Genomic DNA, 21150 nt, shown 5'->3' with positions numbered 1-21150 from the left:
CCTTACCTCCTGGGTCCACCTAAGGCCACCGGTGGTTGGTTGTTGGGGGCAAGTGAGCGACACCGCTTCTCCAGGAACATCTCTGGGTGAGTTAATTGGAGAAACTCCTGCGCCCCCAGGCGAAGCCCTCTCCCCTCTTTCTCAGTTTGGGGCTAACTGCAGCTGCGTTCTGCGGGACCTGCCTGCCGGCCAGCGCCTGCCGGTGCGGTCGCCCTTTGGGTTCTGCCGGCCCTGGGGCTGGGTCCCGCCCAGCCAAGTCTGGCTGGAACTCTCCCGTGCAACCATCTGGAAAAGCAGATTAAATACAACCACGACTCTGGTCAAAGTATCAGCAACTCCCAGGGTCACACCCTGTTTCACAGGTTTCAGTTGAAAAGAAATTTTAGCGCAAAATTCCAAATCCCAAACCGAAGATGGGGCAGAGGTCCTTTCTAGTGAGGAAAAGAAAGACGAATGTGAGATTAAGAGAACATAGACTCAATCGAGAGCTGCTTTGATTGAAACTAAAAGAAAACACAACCACGTCTTGCAGTAACACTCCTGGAAGAGATACTTGATCATCAATTAACATTTATGACATCTATTAATCAGGTCAGAGTCACTAGCTAAAAATGCATGAAGATTGGAGCCTATGACACGCTTCAAGTTTGAAAATGATGAAGAAAATAATAGTTTTTAAAATTACTTTCACAGAGGTGATTGGTTCTTACCCAATATTAGAACCCAGTTTTTCTGCTTAGGCAAAATGTGTTTCTTTATTAAGGAATTTGTTTTAAATAGACCAAAACATAACTAACATTCCAGATATATTTTTCTTCACACTTAGAAGTAGCTGAAGTGGACAGAAATACCAATTTTGTTCAGTCATATTTGATAACAGAACAAGAAGTTGGGTAGCGCAAATGTAATTCAAGAATGTCCAAGTACAAAATTACTGCAATTTAGCTTTGTGGTCTTAATTGGCTTTATTTTGTATTCTAGTTCAACACTTAACTGTAACATGGAGTAAGTGTTCCAATGGGCTGAGGCAGAGAAAGAGTGAAGAAAGCACAAACAAAACCAAGAATCCATGGGCCAAGTTAAAGTCCTTTAGCAGGTAGGGACAAAGGCAAAAGAACAGAAAAACAACTGATTAGCTAGCATCAGGTTATTTCAGGTTACTTCTTTTATGGAAGAATTAAAGCAGAAGGAACTTCATTCTGATCAACAACTTACTTTCAGCTTGGAACTTGGGCTTGAGTGACTCCATTTTTATTTGTAGCCTCTCTATGAGACCCTAAGTTAGGGAGCTTCCTCTGAAACAGTGAACTCCTATATCTTTGATTTAACAAGTATAACTAGTCAAAGATGAATTTCTTGGCCTTAGCAGCTAAGGTAAAGTTATCTACTGTGTACCTTTCTGAGATTACTGTCCCTGGACTTTGCACAGAATTACCAATTCTGGTTGAATTTACACTGTGTGCCTGCATGAGAAGGAATGGGAAAGAAGGTTTATAGAGTATCTATTATTTGCTAAGAACCTGATTGACACTTCCCAAGACTGTCTTGTGATGGAGGTATAAACACCTGCATTTTAAAAGGAGGCTTGGAAAGGTTACTTACATGCCATAAGCAAGGGTGGAGCCCAGAGGAAAGGTGAGTGTCAGACTCCACAGTCAGGCTCTTTCCACTGAACCACACTGCCCACTGCAAACCCAAACCTGGACGCAGGCTGGAGTTCAAAGTTGGCTGGGAAGGTTTGCAGTGAGGTATCAAAATGTTAAAGTTGATTTAATAATTTAACAACTAGTAGCAACTAATTTCAATTCAGAAGAATAAATAGGAGTTTATTTGGGTAAGCTGGAGACATGATGAAAATCTTAAAATATTTTTAAAAAGGTAAAGTCATGACTCCTTTGCCAGTATAAAAATAAACATGTGTTAAAGGCTCATTAGTGAGGAAACAAGTAAGGTTTTTACAGTCAGATGGAAGGAGAATCCAAATAATGGATACAGTTTTAGAACAGGAATATTGAATATATGTAATGCAATATAGATTGGTTTTCATCTTCTAAGGTCTTCTTCAATTTCTTTCTTCATTGTTCTATGTTTTCAATGTGGACATCTTTCACCTCTTTGGTAAGATGATTTATTCCCAAGCAATAATTCAATAATTTCTTTCTTTCTTTCTTTCTTTCTTTCTTTCTTTCTTTCTTTCTTTCTTTTTTTGTTTTGTTTTTTGATGCTATAGGAAAACTATTGATTTTTGTATATTGGTCTTGTATCCTGCTACTTTGCTGAATTTGTTCATCAGCTCTAGAAGTATTCTGGTGGAACATTTTGGATTTTCTTAGAAAGTATTGCATGTTGTCAGCAACAGAAAATTTGCCTTCTTCTCTTCCTCTTTGTATCCCATTGATTTCCTTCTCTTGCCTGATTGCTCTAGCTAGAGTTTCTATAACTATATGAATAGGAATAGTTAGAGTAAACGTCCTTGTCTTGTTTCTGATTTGAGAGGAAATGCTTTCAGTTTTTCTCTGCTCAATATGATATTAGCTTTGGATTTGTCATATATAGCCTTTATGACACTGAGGTATGTTTCTTCTATCCGTACATTTTCAGTGTTTTTTACATCAATAGGTGCTGGATTTTGTCAAAGGCTTTTTTCTCCATCTATTGAGATGATTTATGATTTTTGTCCTTGCTTCTATTCATGTGATGAATTGCATTTATTAATTTGATAGGTTGAAACAACCTTGCATCACTGGAATGAAACCTACTTGATCAGGTTGTGCAATCTTCTTAATGTGCTTTTGAATGCAGATTGCTAATATTTTATTGAGAATTTTTTCTTCTGTGTTCATCAAGGATATTGGTCTGTAATTTTCTTTCCTTGATGTGTCATGATGAGCAAGAAAAGAGAGGGTGAGAGTGTACCACAGTGTTGAAGATGGTAAGAGAAACAGAACGGATAGGTACAATTAGTACAGGATTTTACATACTTAAAAAAAAAAAAAAAAGCCAGGGTTAAAGGCTACAGAGATCTTATGATGTTCCTGTCACGTAAAATCTCTTAGGATGGTTTGATGGAACCTCCCAGGCTGGAAGAGCACCTTGTGTTCGGAGTGGAATGGCTTATACCAGGGGCCAGCTGCCGGTAAGCTTGCCCTCCCTTGGGCACGATGCCCAATTGAATCTTGACTAAGGAGAATGCCCTGCACTTCTGGTGCAGCGAGTATGAGCTCACTTGCTGTTTCCCCAGGGCGCACAGCCCGCGCGCAGGACCCTGTTCGCCCCAGCACCCTACTTCTTCACAGTTGCAGCCTCTGCACGCCACAGGTGTCACTGTGGGTCTGAGTCTCCAGGGCTTAATCTCCGAGAGGGCGGCCACGGGTGTCTTGCTGTAGGCGGGAGTGTTAAAGTCCTCTGCTTAGGTAGATGTCCCGCTTCATGAGCCTCAGTGAGTACAGAGGCGCGCAATGGCTCTGGGAGTCCCGGGAGAATTACCCCCAGCTCTGGACCTTCCAAACTGCCAGACTGTGGCTGGTGCACTGGGAAATGGTCAGACCCAAGGCCACCCGACTCTATCATCCAGCCTGTTGCAGTCCAGAGCTGCCAGCAGGGCTTGGCCAGACAGTTGTTCCTGGGCAGATTTGGGGGCTGAGGAGAAACAAGAAGGGGGAGCGGGGGTAGAGATGGAGACTGTTGAACCTTGAAGATGTTGTTGAAAACAGGATCTTCAACATCGTGCGTGGAGACCTTGCTCCTTCTTGCACACATAGGTGGATCCCGGTCCTAGCTCTCACCCTCTCCTGCGGGAAGTGCAGTCTGGTCCCGAGGCACTAGTCAGGCGGGTTTGTGGCACCCTATTTAAATCTTCTTTCGCTCAGACTCAGTGTCTGTCTAATGGTCATGTCGAGAAAGTTCTGGAGACCTTTGTGATCCTTTCTCCCCACCCCCTGCACTCAGGAAGGGTCTTCCCCCTCCCCCACCGAGCATCCAGGTCTCCTCCGTGTAGCTGTAGAATCTGTTTTTTTCCTTTGGGATTCCAAAAGAGGGTGGTTGCTGAAGGGCGTGGACTCAACCTTGGAAAAGGGGTGGGAGATCTTGCTGTGACAGGTCAGTTCTGAAGGAGGAGGAAAGGCTCCTGACAGAGGAAGAAGGGGCATTGTGACTGGGATTTGCAGCAGCTGGCAGCTGGAAAGAGCAGGAGTTCAATTTGAAGTCAGGACACCAATTCTGATTACGGAGAGAGAGAAATTTAGCGCACAGGAGGAACAGGTAACCGATTCTCACTGAATTAATTTAAAGAGTGTTCTACTTGGCCAGACTTGCTAGACTTGTTAGCCTGTCCTAGCTTTGATGTATGGGCACTGTTTCCAATCTAAACTTTCTGGGACAGACCCAGATTCAAAGATCTTGCTCTGTTTTGTGATTATGTAGAAGTCTTGCCCTGTGCTGAAATTTGAGATTAACCTTCATAGTTGTTCCAGTAGCGAAAGTCCAAGTTGAGAGAGTTGTGTAGGGGGAAAGGGTGCATTTGCTTAAAATGAGGAGTGAGTCACATGTGGTATAGATACAGACTTTAAGTTTCATTGTTTCTAATTGTATATATCCATGTAACTCTACCCCATCAAAACATAGACGATTTAATCAAACCAAAAGTTTCCCTCTTCAGTCAGTGACCCCCAATCTCAGAAATGATAATTCTGATATCAGCATAAAGTACTGTGGTTTTGTCTGGAGACTTGATACAAATATAATCATACAGCTTGTCTTCTTTGTGTCTGGGTTCTTTTAGGAAGAATGGTGTTTAACATTCATTTGTTCTGCTCCGTGTATTAAATAATCTTTGTTGAGGTATGATTTGCAAATAATAAACTGTACATTATAAGCATGCAGCATGTGACTTTGGACAGCAGTTTGTAACCCTCTCTACAATCAAATACAGAGCATTTTATCACCTCCAAAAGTGCCTTGTGCTCTTTTGCAATCAGTTCTTTCCTACCTCTTACTCCAGGCAAAAACTGATCATAGATTAGTTTTATTTGCTTTAGGACTTTATGTACATTTTTGTGTCTGGATTCTTTGGGACAATATCCTGTTTTCAATATTCACCCAAGTTTTTGAAGTAGTGCACTGTTTTTTTTTTATTGCTCATTGCTATTAGTTGTTAATATACACCATATTGGGTACATTCCCCATTTAATGAACACTTCAGTTGCTTCTTGTTTTTTTGCTGTTGTGAATATACGAATTTTCTTGGATAGACTGCAAATAATTTTCCAAAGAGTTGTTTACCATTTTACATTCCCACAAGCAGTGTATACAAATTCAGTGGCTCAAAGTCTTTGCCAACATTTGGTTGCTTGTCTTTTTGTGCTTAGCCATTCCAGTGGTTGTGAGATGTTCTCATCATTTTACCTTGTGATTCCTGATAATTCACTATATTTTATGAAGCATTAAGATCTTTTGCTCATCTTTTATTGTTGAATTTTAGGAATTCATTATTTATTTGGACACAGTTCTTTTGTCTAATGTCAGCACTAAGTTTTAAGTGTGCACCTTCCCTTAACATGTTTTAAAGGGTATCTCTGGATGAATAGCTGTGAAATCCAATTGATAGCGTAGTCCTGTCTCTCCCTCCCTCCCTCCCTCCCCTTCTTTTATGATTCATTCTTTAAGTTGCCTGGATTACTAACCCAGGCCTCCTCCTGCAACTTGCCTTGAGTTAAGCAGACTGCAACTCTGCTTTATTTGGATGTTTTATTCAAAATTAAATTCTCTATTTTAAATAGTAAGATGATAAAAGGCATAATTGTTGTTATACTCTGCTATCAGCTAAAAGCAAATATTTTTATTTTTAGTAATCAGACTTTTAGTTTGCTTCTGTCTGATGAGAGGCTTGACTGGCAGTATGGAAAGCTGAAAATGTGGACTCCTTAGAAAATGTAACTACTAGGAAAAATGCAGTGTTTGGTCATCTTCCCAGGTTTCTCTCACAAAGCTGAAACTCTTGGAAGTTCCTGAGTGGTAGGAATGTTTGTGTTTTTCACAATGACCCTTGGATAACACTGGATCTCTGCTAATGAGCTTATCTTAGAGTGAGGCCCCTAGAACTAGTCACTGGGGAGACCCAGTGATTACAGATTAGAGGGCTTGAATACCAGGAAGTGGGGGTGGGGGCGGCTGGAGATCAAGGTCTGAAAACCCTTGAACCATAAGCATGGAAGAGCTGGTCTGCTGGACACACAGATGCTGGTGGGCTGGCACCCTTGTAGGGAAGCACTGGCGCTCCATGGCCCCCATACCTCCTCCTGTCGTCCATCCTTCATCTGGCTGTTCATTTATGTCCTTCGAAATAGCCCTTATAAAAAGCCAGCAAACCATCAGGAACAGTGGCACATGCCTGTAATCTCAGTGACTCCGGAGGTAGAGGCAGGAAGATGGTGAGTTCCAGGCCAGCCTGAGCAATTTAATAAGACCCTGTCTCAAAATAAAAAAAAAAATGAAAAGGGCTGGGATGTAGCCTAGTGGTAGAGCACCCCTGGGTTCAATCCCCAGTACCAGGGAAGCAGGGGCAGGCAGTAAATATGTTCAGAACACACTAAGGCTCCTTGTGTCTTGGGACAAGTGACATCTTTTGCATATGTCTGTGACTCAGCTGCCCAAACCCTTTGGAATTTTGAGGCTGTAAGATTATTATTTTAAATGATCAAGCTGTTGCTCTCATTTGACTGCAGTAAAGCTCTGGGGAGGAATGTGAAGATTGGGTGCCCTGTCAGGCACCCTGTCTCAGAGGGCTAGAGTGATTAGTGCAGAAGGGTTGGACTGGAATTGGGTGGAGACTGGGGATTCTAGACAGTTTCCTTGAACGTTTTTGGCATCTGGGTTGATTCTGACAATGTCTTCTAAGCAAACAGGGGAGGGGATTTGAAGAAGAGATTCCTTTCCACTGTCCTCCTCTCTTGGAAAGACTCAATCAGCTAAGGCTCCTCCTGGGTGGAAACCCTCCCCCCACACAGGGCTTCTGGAAGCCCTCCTGTGATGCCAGTTTCTGCAGTTCTTGGCTTTTAATAGTTGCCTATTCCACACAAATGGAATACACCTAGAAATATCTGCAGCCATAGAGTTTTGTTGTGTATATAAACACATGTTACCTAAGGGTTAGGAAATAAGACACTGTCCATATCTGAAATTTAGATAAGGTGCAAGTTGACTTAAGTTCTCAATTAAGCACATATGCTTCCCCCAATATATACGTGGTCAACACCTGAAGACGTTTATGTGCACGAGTTGGGGAAGGGTATAATGTACACAATAACTCTGTAAGTTAAAGCTAACTAAAGGAAACTCAGCAGTGGAATTAGTAAATGTGCTCTAACCTTCTCTAGTAGCTCACTTCTGGGATCCTGGCAATGACGTAAAGCTTTCTTCTTCTATTTTCAAAACAGAAGAAGAAAGCTTTTTCCCCCCATACTACAGAATTAAGATGGCCAATGAGTATATCTTGCAGTCAATGTAAGAATTAAGTTGTCAGGCATGGAGGCACACACCTGTAATCCCAGCAGCTCAGGAGGCTGAGGCAGGAGGATCATGTTCAGAGCCAGCCTCAGCAACTTAGTAAGGCCCTAAGCAACTCAGTGAGACCCCGTCTCTAAGTAAAATACAAAAAAGGCCTGAGGCAGGGGCTCTGTGTTAAAGTGCCCCTGGGTTCAATCCCCAGTACCAGGGAAGCAGGGGCAGGCAGTAAATATGTTCAGAACACACTAAGGCTCCTTGTGTCTTGGGACAAGTGACATCTTTTGCATATGTCTGTGACTCAGCTGCCCAAACCCTTTGGAATTTTGAGGCTGTAAGATTATTATTTTAAATGATCAAGCTGTTGCTCTCATTTGACTGCAGTAAAGCTCTGGGGAGGAATGTGAAGATTGGGTGCCCTGTCAGGCACCCTGTCTCAGAGGGCTAGAGTGATTAGTGCAGAAGGGTTGGACTGGAATTGGGTGGAGACTGGGGATTCTAGACAGTTTCCTTGAACGTTTTTGGCATCTGGGTTGATTCTGACAATGTCTTCTAAGCAAACAGGGGAGGGGATTTGAAGAAGAGATTCCTTTCCACTGTCCTCCTCTCTTGGAAAGACTCAATCAGCTAAGGCTCCTCCTGGGTGGAAACCCTCCCCCCACACAGGGCTTCTGGAAGCCCTCCTGTGATGCCAGTTTCTGCAGTTCTTGGCTTTTAATAGTTGCCTATTCCACACAAATGGAATACACCTAGAAATATCTGCAGCCATAGAGTTTTGTTGTGTATATAAACACATGTTACCTAAGGGTTAGGAAATAAGACACTGTCCATATCTGAAATTTAGATAAGGTGCAAGTTGACTTAAGTTCTCAATTAAGCACATATGCTTCCCCCAATATATNCAAAAAAAAAAAAAAAAAAAAAAGAATTATGTTAGTTTCAAATATGGTATTATTTCTTACTGAAAGGAAAAAACAACTAAAGGAAGTGGTTCAAAGTGGAAAAAGTCAACAACATGGTAATAATTGGAAAAAGAGAAGAGAATAAAATGAACTCTTATACCAAGAAACTACAAGCATGTAAGAGGTGACATAAAAAGAAATCTTCCCAAGGTAGATGAAAACAAAGTAGTGAGAAGTCACTCCAGGCAAACTTGAACCAAGTCAAATACAAATAAATTTTACATTTTATAGGAGAGAAAGAAAAAATCTGAGCCTCTTACAATGAAGTAGCGTTAGATATCTTAGCAAGGAAATTATCATTCTTCAAAGAACAATAGGGAAGCAATAAAAATCTGTGGCCTTGTTTGGAAATGCCCAAAATAGAGTTGGATATGGAATGGTAGGACACTAAGGTACCTGGTGGGAGAGCTGTGGCTTTTTTCATAAGGTGAGAAACAGTTACTATTCTCCTGCAAACAAAGGAGAAAGGAAAGCCAGAGGGAATAAGAATTGTGCTGGTTTTCACATCAGATCTTGGACTTGGATTCAGTGTTTCTAATTCCAGCCTCACTAATCTTTCCTCTTACCTTATATCAAGAAAGCCCAGCGGTATCTGCAACATTCCAATTCCATTGTTTTATATTGTGTTTTTCAGACTGTGGTGTCAAAGAAATCCAGTGAGTTGCAAGCACACTTTTTTTTTTAATGAGGCAAAAAATAGTAAATATCAGAAGGCATTACAGAGTATAGTTAAGTTTTTTTCTGCAACTTTTGTTTAGGTTAACAATATATAAACATACATATGTGGTCACAATATACACTAACATACTTGTGGGTCACAGTCACTGGGTTAGAAGTAGCAGAAAGCCAGGTTCAGTGGTGCATGCTTTTAATTCTACCAACTCAGGAGGCTGAGGTAGGAGGATCAAAAGTTGAAGGCTAGCCTCAGCAACTTAGCAAGGCCCTGTCTCAAAATAAAAAATAAAAGGGGCTGGGGTATTTAGCTCAGTGATAGAACAGCTTGGGTTCAATCTCAACTGCTAAAAAAATATAAAAATGAAAGATGGTGACAAATATGACAGATATGACTTCCATGTATTAGTGAGACCATAGGCTACAAGCTCCCCCGGAGGAGAGTTAATGATCTTGGTGAAGCCAAGGTTGCTGTCCCATTTTACAGATGAGAAACTGAACTGCAAGACTCTTGCAGAATCGAGGATCTCCCTGGTCTTTCACTGATGAAACTTGAAAGAGAAGCTCACTCTGGAAAACCAGGCAGCACTTATTCTTATTCTCAGTGGGGCAGGGGTTGGGGTTGGGGTAGTTATCCTTTCTGCAGTACTGCCTTCCCCAGCTCCCATACCTTGCCTGTTCTTAACCAATCATTCTGTAGTTGTTTGTTTATTCCATTTATTCAGCGTCTTCCTTGAGGGCCTACCATGTATCAGGCACTGTTTGAGACACTCAGTGTGCAGTAGTGAACTGGACAATAGGTCCTGCCCTCCTGGGGCTCACTCTCTAGGGGACATTTGTTATATTTTTCTGCTTAACCTTCTCAGCTATATCTAGATGGGCAGCAATATCCAGAGCATAAGGAGACAAACAGTTAAGTAATCCGGGGGCCTTCTGACAGCCAGCAACCATGGGAGTAGTCCTAGGTCTCTGAGATACATGGAGAAGATGACTTGGAGTTGGTTGTCAAATCCATGGTCAGCATAGATGGACAGAATGTTCCAGATGTAGAGTCAGCACATACCACCCCATCAAGATCACCCTTCAAAAGATGACCTTAGTAATTGACTAGCAAGGATGCCCTTTCCTGTGAGAAGCTCCCAGCAAACCCAGCAGCATCCCAGGAAGAAGAGAAAGCCCATGACTTCTGGTGTGAAGGAATAAGCCAAGGATCATCAACCCCGATTTTCCCTGGACAGAACTTTTACACTGTCATCATTGTTCACTGTTGTCACAATCCTGGTTCCAAAATCTGATCATCTTGTTCTCTACACTGTTTCTTAAAAAATGGTGTTTACCTTATTTAACTTAAGAGAAAAACTATGCATCTGTTTGGAGCCACGTTGTGACAAAGCTGGGTAGGTGACAAGCTGTGGCGTGACTCAGCAAGATCCTATGCCTGGACACCTGGAGTTCCACCCAGGAGACTAGTTCTTCTGGAAAAAGCACCCTTTTACCTCTCTCTGGCCCACTTTCAAACCTTCATAGCCTCTGGAAGCTCTCTAGATTAAGCCACACATGTGATTAAGCCACAAACATGTGAACATGTTTATGAAAACATTTCCTTTCCTCACTGTGAAAAGAGGGTGTCATTAGTTACCCCCTGCAGCAGAGACGAGGGGCCACAGGAGTGAGGCCAGTGGAGTGGTGGGAGCATCCTGATGGGAGCTGGGGACCCCTGGCTTCAGGTCTTAACCATGTGGTTTGAATGTAGTCATTGAACATCACAGATTTTCTATACAGTCAACTCAGAATTTGGGGAAATGATGTATTTTATAGTTGCTATGAGGCTTTGATAAGATAATACACAGAAAAGCATCCTACAACAGGTTAGTTTCCTTCTTGTGAATATTTTCAGAAGTTAACCACAATCAGGACCACCAAAAAATACAATTAAGCTGAATCTCAAACATGAAGGAATAGGAATGAGCATTCTTGCACACACTGTAATCATCAAGACAAAACAAATGTTTTCAAGTTCAGCCACCATAAAATAAGGCTAGTTTTGTTTGTTTGCTGTGCGATGACAAATGAGAGCCTCTTGTGTTATATGTCTGAAGTTTGAATTTCAGGTAATTTCTATGCTAGGAAAAAGTATAAAGTATTAATTGACTACCTGCCCACATTGAGTGGTGTGAAACCGCAGGATTCGAGAAGAGCCCAGTTATGGTGAAAAGCAGAAGAGCTAGAGGTGTGGCCAGTGGTGGTGGGCTTGCCCAGCATTCACAGCCCCAGTGCCCCCCCAAAATAAAATACAAATAAAAAAGTAATAGCCTACCAGTGACAAAAGTCAGCAAGTTAGGTCTTTGTCCAGTTTAATCTTTTAACTGAAGAATTATAAATTCTTAGAAGATGGGACACACCTAACAAATATCTTGGGTATTTATTCTGTGTCTGGCAAAATGCTAGGCAAGTACAGGCAGTGGAGAGGTGAACGTGTGAATAAACAAACGCTGCCCTGTGCTGACAGTCTTGGAATCTCTGCCCAGTGGAGTGGGCAGGGAGTGGAAGGTTGGAGTAGTTCCACCTGTTCTCTTGGAAGTGCTTTACCTGGCCCATGTACACCAGTCCACTGGCTATCGTTTTCCTTAGGTTCGTGCCTGTGTTGGCCCACTGCTTATCAATAACTACTAGCTACTTATAACCATTATTGCTTCCCTCAGTGATAATTAAAAAGAAGTTAATTGACAGAGGAGGGCATGACTGACTCACCTGAGCAACATTTGAGAACACCTATTTATTATTCACCTTTTTGTTTCAACACAAATGGATGAAACTCTAGCCTTTCATAAAACATGTAGAGGGTCCCCAGATGGAGCTCAGAGATAGAACAGTTGCTTAGCATGCATAAGGCTCTGGTTTTGATCCCCAGCACCTCCAAAAAAAAAAGGAAAGAAAGAAAGAAATTACTTAATTTTTGTTTCCATTTGATTAGCCATGGATTGTTTGAGAACTTCACCGAGCAATTCCTGGATTTATCCCACTGTGATCCTCTGTTTATTTGGATTTTTCTCCATGATGAGACCCTCAGAACCATTCCTTATCCCATATTTATCTGGACCAAGTAAAAACCTGACCAGCACAGAGGTAAGTTAATACACATACATATCTTAATGGACTTCAGTTTTACAGGACTTGAACAAGGACATAGGTCTCATTTAATTTGAAAACCTCAGTGAGTTCCATTTTCATAGTACTTGTCACACAATAGAGTTATGCTTCCTCCTCACATTTGCAAAACTGGGCAGCCAAGCACATTACCTGTATAATAGTCCTGACATTAGTCTCAATGCATAGGAACCTTTCAGATCTTTATTGACTTCATTATACTTACCCTAAAAAAAGTCAATTCTAAGCACAGGCTCTAGTCCTAGTAAACTGGAAGGCTGCTGGGTATAAACAATATCTAATAGAAAATTTAAATATAATTATGCATCACATAACAAAGTCATCGAAGAATCTACATGATGGTGGTCCCATAAGATTGCAACAGAGCTGAAAAGGCTGAAAACTTCCTTTCATCTAGTGATACCATAGCCAATTTAAGTAACAGCACAATGCATTACTCTTGTGATTGTATCAATGTGAGTTTCAACAAATCTACCACCTGCCATCCATATAAAAATATAATGTGTATAATTGTGTACCATATATAGTATATGTATTTTTCCTTCCTTCCTTCCTTCCTTCCTTCCTTCCTTCCTTCCTTCCTTCCTTCCTTCCTTTTTGCTGTGGATTAAACCCAAGGTGCACTTCCGCTTACCTATATCCCCAGCCCTTTTTCTTAAATTTATTTATTTATTTTTGTAGTTGTAGATGGACATCATGCCTTTATTTAATTTGTTTATTTCTGTATGCGGTGCTAAGTCTCAAACCCAGTGCCTCACATGTGCTAGGCAAGCACTCCACCAGTGAGCCACAGCCACAGCACACCCCCCAGCCCTTTTTTTATTATTTATTGTGAGTGAGACTCTCACTAAGTTGCTCAGGCTAGCTTCAAACTTGTGAGATCACAGGCATGTATGTGATGCCTGGCTATAATAATAATTCTTTTTAAAAAATCTTTGTTTATTTTTATGTGGTGCGAGGCAAGCACTCTACCATTGAGCTACAGCCCAAGCCCTAATACTTCTTAATAATAATAAATGACTTCCTGGTTTATGCATTTACCACTTTGTGGTTTTTAATCACTGTTTTAGAATATAGTCCTACTTGTAACAAGACAAGTATGGAATAGCATGCCCGGGACCACCAGCAGCAGCCTCATACATCTCTATTGCTTGTGTGTGTTTACGTATCTCCTGTTTGCCACCATCTCTTGACCACATCTTTTTCTCTTGAATGTAATTTAATCTCCTGGTGTTTTGTTCATCATGGCCTGGGAGCAATAGGCTATACCATATATACGTCATACTAGGCATGTAGTAATCTATGCCATTTGGGGTTGTGTAAGTACACAAAGAAAATTTCTCAATGAAAAGTGCTCAGTGACGCATTTTTCAGAATATGTCCTCATTGTTAAGTGACACATTCCATATTTCTTTAGGTTGTTATTCAGTTTTAAAACTATTTAGTAGGTATTGCAGTTGTGGCTCAGTGATAGAACTCTTGCCTAACTTGTATGAGGTTTGGGGTTCTCTCCTCAGCACCACATAAAAATAAATAAAATAAAGGTATTGAGTCCATGTACAACCAAAAACAATTTTTAAAAAATTATTTAGCAGCAGGTGAGACATTAACAGCTTTCTCTCCCAGCACTCCCTCCTTCCCTAGAAAGCCAAATTCTCTTACTTAAAAGATCTGTCTCACTGGACTTGGGTGGCACATGCCCATAACCCAGCAACCTGGAAGGCTGAAGCAGGAAGATGGCAAGTTCAAAGCCAGCTTCAGCAACTTAGTGAGATCCTAAGTAATTTAGCAGGATCCTGTCTTAAAATAAAAAGAGCTGGAGATGTAGCTCAGTGGTTAAGCACCCCTGAGTTCCATTCCCAGTACCCTCTCCCCAAAAAGATTCTTTTTCTTTATAATGAATGCAACCAGAAAATGTCCCCACCAGCTAGAAAAGTATCCTGGGCTGGTTTTTCCACCTCCAGCCACAGCCATGAAAACGTTATGGGTGGCTCCACCTAGAGGGCTGATTGGTGCGGGTTTATTGGTGGTGAGGTGGCAGGGCTGAAAGGCAAGCCTGTTCTGTAAAATCACTTGGGATAACGGTTTCAGTACTCCAAGCAGTTCAGACAACAAAGGAGCCCGGATGGTAGTCACACCTGTAATCCCAGTGAGTCATGACACGTAGACAAGAGGATCACAAGTTCAAGGCCAACCTTCTGAATTTAGAGGGACCTCAAAAGTAGTGTGCATCTGGGTTTAATCCCTAATACTAAAAAAAAAAAAAGAATTATTTTTTTTAAGACTTGGAAAACCAAAGGGGCAGGGGTAGCTTTTTAACTAATACACTTAACTGTACTTATTATTAAAACTTAAATTTACTATAAAATAAAATTCTGATTACCCACTCTCCCAATATATTCTACTGGGATAGTGTAAGTATATAAGTTAGATAGGATTCCCCCACCTTTCTTTGGTGGAGGGAAAGGTTCTGGTTGTTTTTGGACCCCCATGGGAAAGGGGAATATCTTTTAGAGGTTACCTTAAAAATCTGTTTTCAATCATGTGATTCCACAAGAATATCTGGTGAGCTATGGAAAGTGAGATGCTCACTGCAGGTCCCCTAGAGATGGCCGGGCCCGTGGTCACGCTGTGTCTCACTTTGCAGATCACCAACGAGATCCTTCCTGTTTGGACCTACTCTTACCTGGTGCTGCTGCTCCCCGTGTTTGTCCTCACTGATTACGTCCGCTACAAGCCGGTCATCGTCTTACAGGGGATAAGCTTCATCGTCACCTGGCTGCTGCTCCTGTTTGGCCAAGGAGTGAAGATCATGCAGCTTGTTGAATTTGTCTATGGTCTGGTCTCGGCCACCGAGGTGGCCTACTATGCCTACATCTACAGTGTGGTCAGCCCAGAGCACTACCAGAAGGTGAGCGGCTACTGTCGGAGTGTCACGCTGGTGGCCTACACAGCGGCCTCGGTGCTGGCCCAGCTCCTGGTTTCCCTGGCAAACGTGTCCTACTTCCACCTCAACGTCACCACCTTGGCCTCTGTCTCCGTGGCTTTCTTCTTCTCACTCTTTCTGCCAATGCCCAAGAAGAGCATGTTTTTCCATGCAAAACCCAGCAAACCAGCTCCTCAGAAGACACCAGGACAGAATGCCATCCCAGAGGAGGCCCTTAGAGGTGACGAAGCAGCCCACCAAGAAGCAGGCACCCTTTCCAGGCGTGGGGAGGAGAGCCAGCCCAGCAGCCCCAAGCCCAGACATGAGGCTTTGAGGAGATGCGTGCAGTGGTTCCAGGATCTGCGGGAGTGCTACTCCTCCAAGCGTCTTTTCTACTGGTCCCTGTGGTGGGCTCTTTCCACAGCAGGTTTTAACCAGGTTTTGAACTATGTGCAGATCCTGTGGGATGACAAGGCCCCATCCCAAGATTCCTCCATCTATAATGGAGCAGTAGAAGCTATTGCAACATTTGGAGGTAGGTAAACATCACTTTATCTTCCTTTGATGGGCTACATTTTAAATTCATTTCTCCTAGTACTAAACATTTCCAGAGTGGTAAATAATTAGCTCTGTTCAGAAGCATGCTAATTTTTTTTTCAAGATTGGAATATTCTGGAAAAATGGGAGTATCATAACCTTTTACTTAATGTTTGGGTATAGGTAAAAGTAATTCGAGATCTCAGACCTTAGAACCAAATAAATTGTTATTGAATTCCTCAGGCTCCATTTCATCATTTGGACAAGTGAGGTAGTATTCCCTGTTCTTTCAGAATTGTTTTTAATATCAAAAGGAAAAAGATTTGCCTAAGTAATGAGTTTTTATTAATTATTTTAGAAAATACATTAAGGCTTCCAAAATCTCACTGAAAGAGTCTTGTCAATGATCTAACTAGTACTCATCCCAGCAATCCTATACACCACCAATTTTTAAAAGTAGTTTTATGTTGTTTTAAAAAAAAAAAATAAGACGTGGAAGAGGTGTGAGAGTCAAGACTCTAATATCAGAGAGAAATCTGCCTTTGAAGTTTTTTCTACAATAAATATTTACAGCCTTTTAAATGGAAACTTAAATGTCAAATGAGGCTTTGAAGATATTTTTTAGGAAGTGAGGTTTTTCCACACCCTCATTCAAAAAGTTTCAGAAAACTCATGTGGTCTTTGTTTTGTTATTGTCTATCTTTGGGGGGGGCTTCAGTGTCACTCCTGAAAACCAAAACTGTGCCCAAATTGGCTCATTGGAATGATTGCTCCTACCTTCCAAATTCTTGGGGGAAATACTCCTTTGTAGATATGGCCCATTCTTAGATAACATATGGGAAAATTAATTCATCAATTTTCAGTCTTTTGAAACTTAAATGCCTTTCACTTTGTTAAGGAGAACCACAATTACTAACCCTAATTACCATCAATTATCCAATCTCTTGTCAATTATCCAACCTTCCTGCTGTGAGTAGGAACCTTTTTGGACCCTCTGCCTAGTCTAATACCTGGTATGTTATAGATACTAATTTAAAGTGTATGACAAAGTAACTGGGAAAATAGGAAGTGAAAAGAGAAGAAAACCTGGATGAATAAGGATAGATCTTCATTCAGATAGATCACATAATTTTGGTGAAAGCAATGTATTCATCTTTCAGAATTGCTCAAGAGCTGAGTGTTTGAGGTGTGTTGATGGTTTCTGTGTGCAAAGTCAGTATGTTGATCTTCCCCGTGCTTTGTTTTCAGGGGCCCTGGCTGCCTTCGCAGTGGGTTATGTGAAAATCAACTGGGATCTCCTGGGGGAGATGGCTCTGGCCATCTTCTCCACGGTTAGTGCAGGGTCTCTGCTCCTCATGCATTACACACTCAGCATCTGGGTGTGCTACACTGGCTATTTGGTGTTCAAGTCCAGCTATATGCTTCTCATAACCATAGCAGTGTGAGTATTACCAAGCATTTTTTTCCACTCTTCTATTCCTGAAGTTCCTCTGAGAACTTCAGAAGGATTTTAATCAATTGCAATATTGAATTAAAACACAATATTGCAATCAATTGTGACATTTAATGATTGCAATATTTACTTGCAATATTAAATTTAATTGCAATATTAAAACTACTTAATTTTAAACCCAATGCAACCAAGTCATCTTTCCGTTTAACCATTTGTTATCTGAATGTTGCTCAGATTAGTCATTCAGGGAAAAAGTTCTGCTACCTTCTAAATCAAAAGCAATGATACATTGTCTGGTTTCAGTGATTTTTTTTTAATCTCCAGCAATTCTTCATGATAAAACACAAGCAATGGTACATCATCAGGGTTTTATTTTTTATTTCTAACAATTTTCCATAACAAGGTATAATGCGATTTAATTTTAAATGCTTAAGTTTAGATTTCATCCCTTATCTCATTTAGCTGCTTTAGTAATTCCAAGCACATACTTTTCTGTGAACCAAATATTCTCGGGAAAGTTATAAAAAATTGAATACTGAAATAAAGTAGATAAAAATATTAAAAGAAACATGTGGTTGCCCTGATACATGGAACCAAATGGTGTTTAATTATTTCTCAAAGAACATCTCTGGGATATAGAATTTCCTATAATCTTCGCATTTTTTTTCAGAGAGATGTTTTATAAAATTACTAAAGAATGATATGGTTCATATAAGTATAGTTAAAGCTGGATACAGGAAATGTGCTTTAGTAGTAACTAAAGAGATGAGAAACACTTGAATTTCAAGGTGCATGAAAAAAGTTGAGGCAGCTTTATCAGGTTGATTTGTTTTTAACTTGTGAAAAGTTTTTGATAAACAATTGACAAGACATTGAGTTAGAGCTGCAGGAAAAGCATCATGGGACAAAGGAAGGAGAAGAAACAAGTTGGCAAGTTTATTTTTCCCCTGTGTTGCCCTGGCTTAATGGGTCAAACTCTTGTCTGGAGGTTTTTATTGTTGTGGTTTTTTAAGGTAAACATTTTAAGATAGGACTATGTTTTTTCTTTACATTAAAAAAAAATTCAAAGACCAAAGCCTTTCACCTGTATTTCAAAGAATGTATTAAGAGTTTAAAAATCTATATAATTACAAATTAAATTCAGATTTAATCAATTGTACAAGCACTCAAGGTCTAGATCTTCCAAAGAATAATTCATACACCAAAGTTGTCAATGCCAGCAATTGGCAGTAAACAGATAATACTAAAAAAAAAAAAAAAAATCACTGGGAAACAGTATCTAAGATCAGATGACAGCCAATGTTATGAGAATCTAGAACACTCAGGCTTAATTTCTGGCACACACTAAGTTGGATAGGAAGACTTTTCCCATGTTATCCTTAATTCAGCCTTTAATGATATTAATTCCTTTGCTCTGCCTGTCCGTGTATACTGAGGGATTTAGACAAGAAGTACAATTAACAACACTGTGTTCTCTCCAGTTGCTAGCTTTTGAAGGTAAGACTCTCCTGTATCTTGTGGTTAAAATACTTGTCTGACATCTCATGATAGATTTCAGATCGCGGTGAACCTAAGCGTGGAGCGCTATGCCCTGGTGTTCGGAATGAACACCTTTATTGCCTTGGTGATTCAGACTGTCATGACTGTGATTGTGGTGGATCAGAGAGGGCTCAACCTGCCAGTCACCACGCAGGTAAGCTCCAGGACTTCTGTTTTCCTTCTCATGTAGTTGCTGGGAATGTAGAATAACTAGGTTACCTCCAAAGTTCTTCAACAGCTAACAATATTTTGATTTCTTAAATTCCTTGGCTAGGCAAACTTAAAAACACACGATTCCTTAATTATATTATAACACTATGATGGTCAATATTTACCTGGGTAAGGGAGGTAAGAAGTAGCCTTGGGGTCTTAAATTCTTCCTTACAGACACTGCACGTAAGTCAGGCCTGGTGGCACAAGCCAAGAGTTTGAGACATAGCACAAAGCACTATTCCAGCCTCCAAACATGGACACCCAGATAAATCAGTAGGATCTAATGTGCTTTCACTATTGATAACAGCAGCTGGGATTAGAGTTTAGACAATCTGCCTCCAAACCAGCGCCTCCCTATCCCTGAATTGTTTATATTTTCACACTTGATTCTTCTAAGATAGAAGAGCGGATTGTCTAATCAACATGACCCATCCTCAGATCCTGGGTCTCAGTTACCCCATCATCCAAGCAAACTGACAGCATCATTCCACGAGGTCAGTGACATAGGTGGTCAGATTTTATATGTGGCTAATTATTCGTTTTTCTCCAGTTTTTAGTTTACGGGAGTTATTTTGCAGTCATCGCTGGCATTTTCCTGATGAGAAGCATATACATTCTCTACTCTGCCAAATGCCGAAAGGAAGTACAGAGCCCAGCTCAGCCACAACCAGAGGAACCCAGGAACATGGGCATGGCGACAAAGCTCTGACCTTATTACATCAACTGTGGTGGTTTTCAAATCAGTGAATGGAAAGGCAGGCTTTTGAGAAGGAGAGCTTGAGACGGGTGGCCACACATCGACAGGGTCTGCAACTACGGGCTCCAGGGAGCCTTTTCAAAACCACAACAAAAGCTCGGCTTTGAAGTAGATGTCTGTGAGCCCGGCTGAGCTATGTGTAGTCAGCAGGACTCATCACAGACGAACTGCCCATGTTGGGGACCCCCTTGAATAGCAGTAACTGGAAATTCTAGTTCCAGTCACTTGTAAGAACATGCAAACGGCATGGAAACAAACCATGATCTTGGAGGTGATGTCCCTGTTATTGAACAGACATACTAACTGTGCTGACGCTGTTGCTTGGCTTAGGTGCTCATCGGATCTAAATAGTCAACACCCGGGACATTGTCTTGTCTGGTGAGCCATTTTTCTTCCTCTTCCCGTGAGTATATCTCTGTTTCAATTCTGCAGTTCTCTGATAGAATAACAAGATCTGGTCCCATTTCTAAGGGCTGCTCTTGGACTTTGAAAACAGTATTATTCACAAGCTCTGATTTGATAATTTTGCCAATTTAATTTTTTTCATGATTATTTTTTATTTTGTGCTCTGCTGAGATTTTGTGTTGAAACTCTACCTCAGGAATAGCTCTGTATACCCCTGCATGTCCAGGGGAAGATAGTCACATCAATTCTCAGTGGCCTGGGAGAGGCAGGGAGCCTCCTCCCCACCATGACCTCAGATAGATGTGGTAATGCTGCATCAGTGTGATATCTACGATAGAAACTGTATAGGGAATTTCCAGGGGGTTCTAGCAGTATTTATATATATAAATATATATATATAAACTTGGGGGAATTAAACACCTAATTTGTATTTTTTTTTTTAATTTTTTGGTGCTGGAAATTTGAACCCATGGCTTCATACAGGCTAAACGTGAGATCTACCACCGAGCTATACCCTCATCCCAGGAACACTTAATTTTTAAAAGGCAGAGCTTGTGCTAAATAAAGTGCATCTAAATTTTTTAAAGAGTCTAATTTTTTGTTGGAATTCTGCTGTAAGTTATCTGAACATATCTGCCATTTGGAACTTACAGTGGAGACTGTGTTGGCAGTCAGACATTGGGAATAAAGAACACTGACGCAAGATTTTATTTCAAACACACTTCGTTAGAAATCTCAAAACTCATTCACTAAACTGAAAATAATATTCAGTCCCAAACTCAACACAGCAGCTCCCGTTTATCCAGTTTTGCTTTCCCTCATTTCAGGCGGGTCAGCTACAGTCTGGTAAGAAGAAAATTCCAGAATTGAACAATTCATACACTAAACTGCGTGTGAATGGTGTTCCAAGTAGCATAAATCAAATCCTGGTCTTCTCTCTGTCCTGCCTGGGACGTGAATCAACCCTTTGTCCAGCATATCCATGGAACTCACCCAGTAGTCACTCTACCAGAATTAT

At 41.0% G+C, this 21150-nt stretch overlaps 1 protein-coding gene across 3 annotated transcripts; it reads left to right on the top strand.

Moving 5' to 3' along the window:
- Nucleotides 1–20714, top strand: Slc19a3 (solute carrier family 19 member 3). Of its 3 annotated transcripts, none has more exons than XM_015481484.2 (6): nucleotides 1–86; nucleotides 12109–12260; nucleotides 14950–15763; nucleotides 17014–17206; nucleotides 18770–18911; nucleotides 19521–20714. In XM_015481484.2, the coding sequence occupies exons 2-6, from the start codon at nucleotides 12111–12113 to the stop codon at nucleotides 19677–19679; spliced, it is 1458 nt and encodes a 485-aa protein (XP_015336970.1). In that variant the 5' UTR covers nucleotides 1–86; nucleotides 12109–12110; the 3' UTR covers nucleotides 19680–20714. The 3 variants fall into 3 exon arrangements, with proteins under 3 accessions (XP_015336970.1, XP_015336971.1, XP_048664615.1); XM_015481485.2 differs by lacking the exon at nucleotides 1–86 and adding an exon at nucleotides 3055–3136; XM_048808658.1 differs by lacking the exon at nucleotides 1–86 and adding an exon at nucleotides 4038–4260.
- Nucleotides 20715–21150: the final 436 nt, after the last annotated feature.

The sequence above is a fragment of the Marmota marmota genome, unplaced genomic scaffold (genome assembly GCF_001458135.2).
Source record: "Marmota marmota marmota unplaced genomic scaffold, marMar, whole genome shotgun sequence".
NCBI classification, from domain to species: Eukaryota; Metazoa; Chordata; class Mammalia; order Rodentia; family Sciuridae; genus Marmota; species Marmota marmota.
This window is presented reverse-complemented; position numbering and strand designations above follow the sequence as displayed.

Coding starts and splice junctions, on each gene's coding strand:
- Slc19a3 (XM_015481484.2), top strand. CDS start 12,111: ATGGATTGTTTGAGAACTTCACCGAGCAATTCCTGGATTTATCCCACT. Junction 15,764..17,013: donor AGCTATTGCAACATTTGGAG/GTAGGTAAACAT, acceptor CTTTGTTTTCAG/GGGCCCTGGCTGCCTTCGCA. Junction 18,912..19,520: donor ACCTGCCAGTCACCACGCAG/GTAAGCTCCAGG, acceptor GTTTTTCTCCAG/TTTTTAGTTTACGGGAGTTA.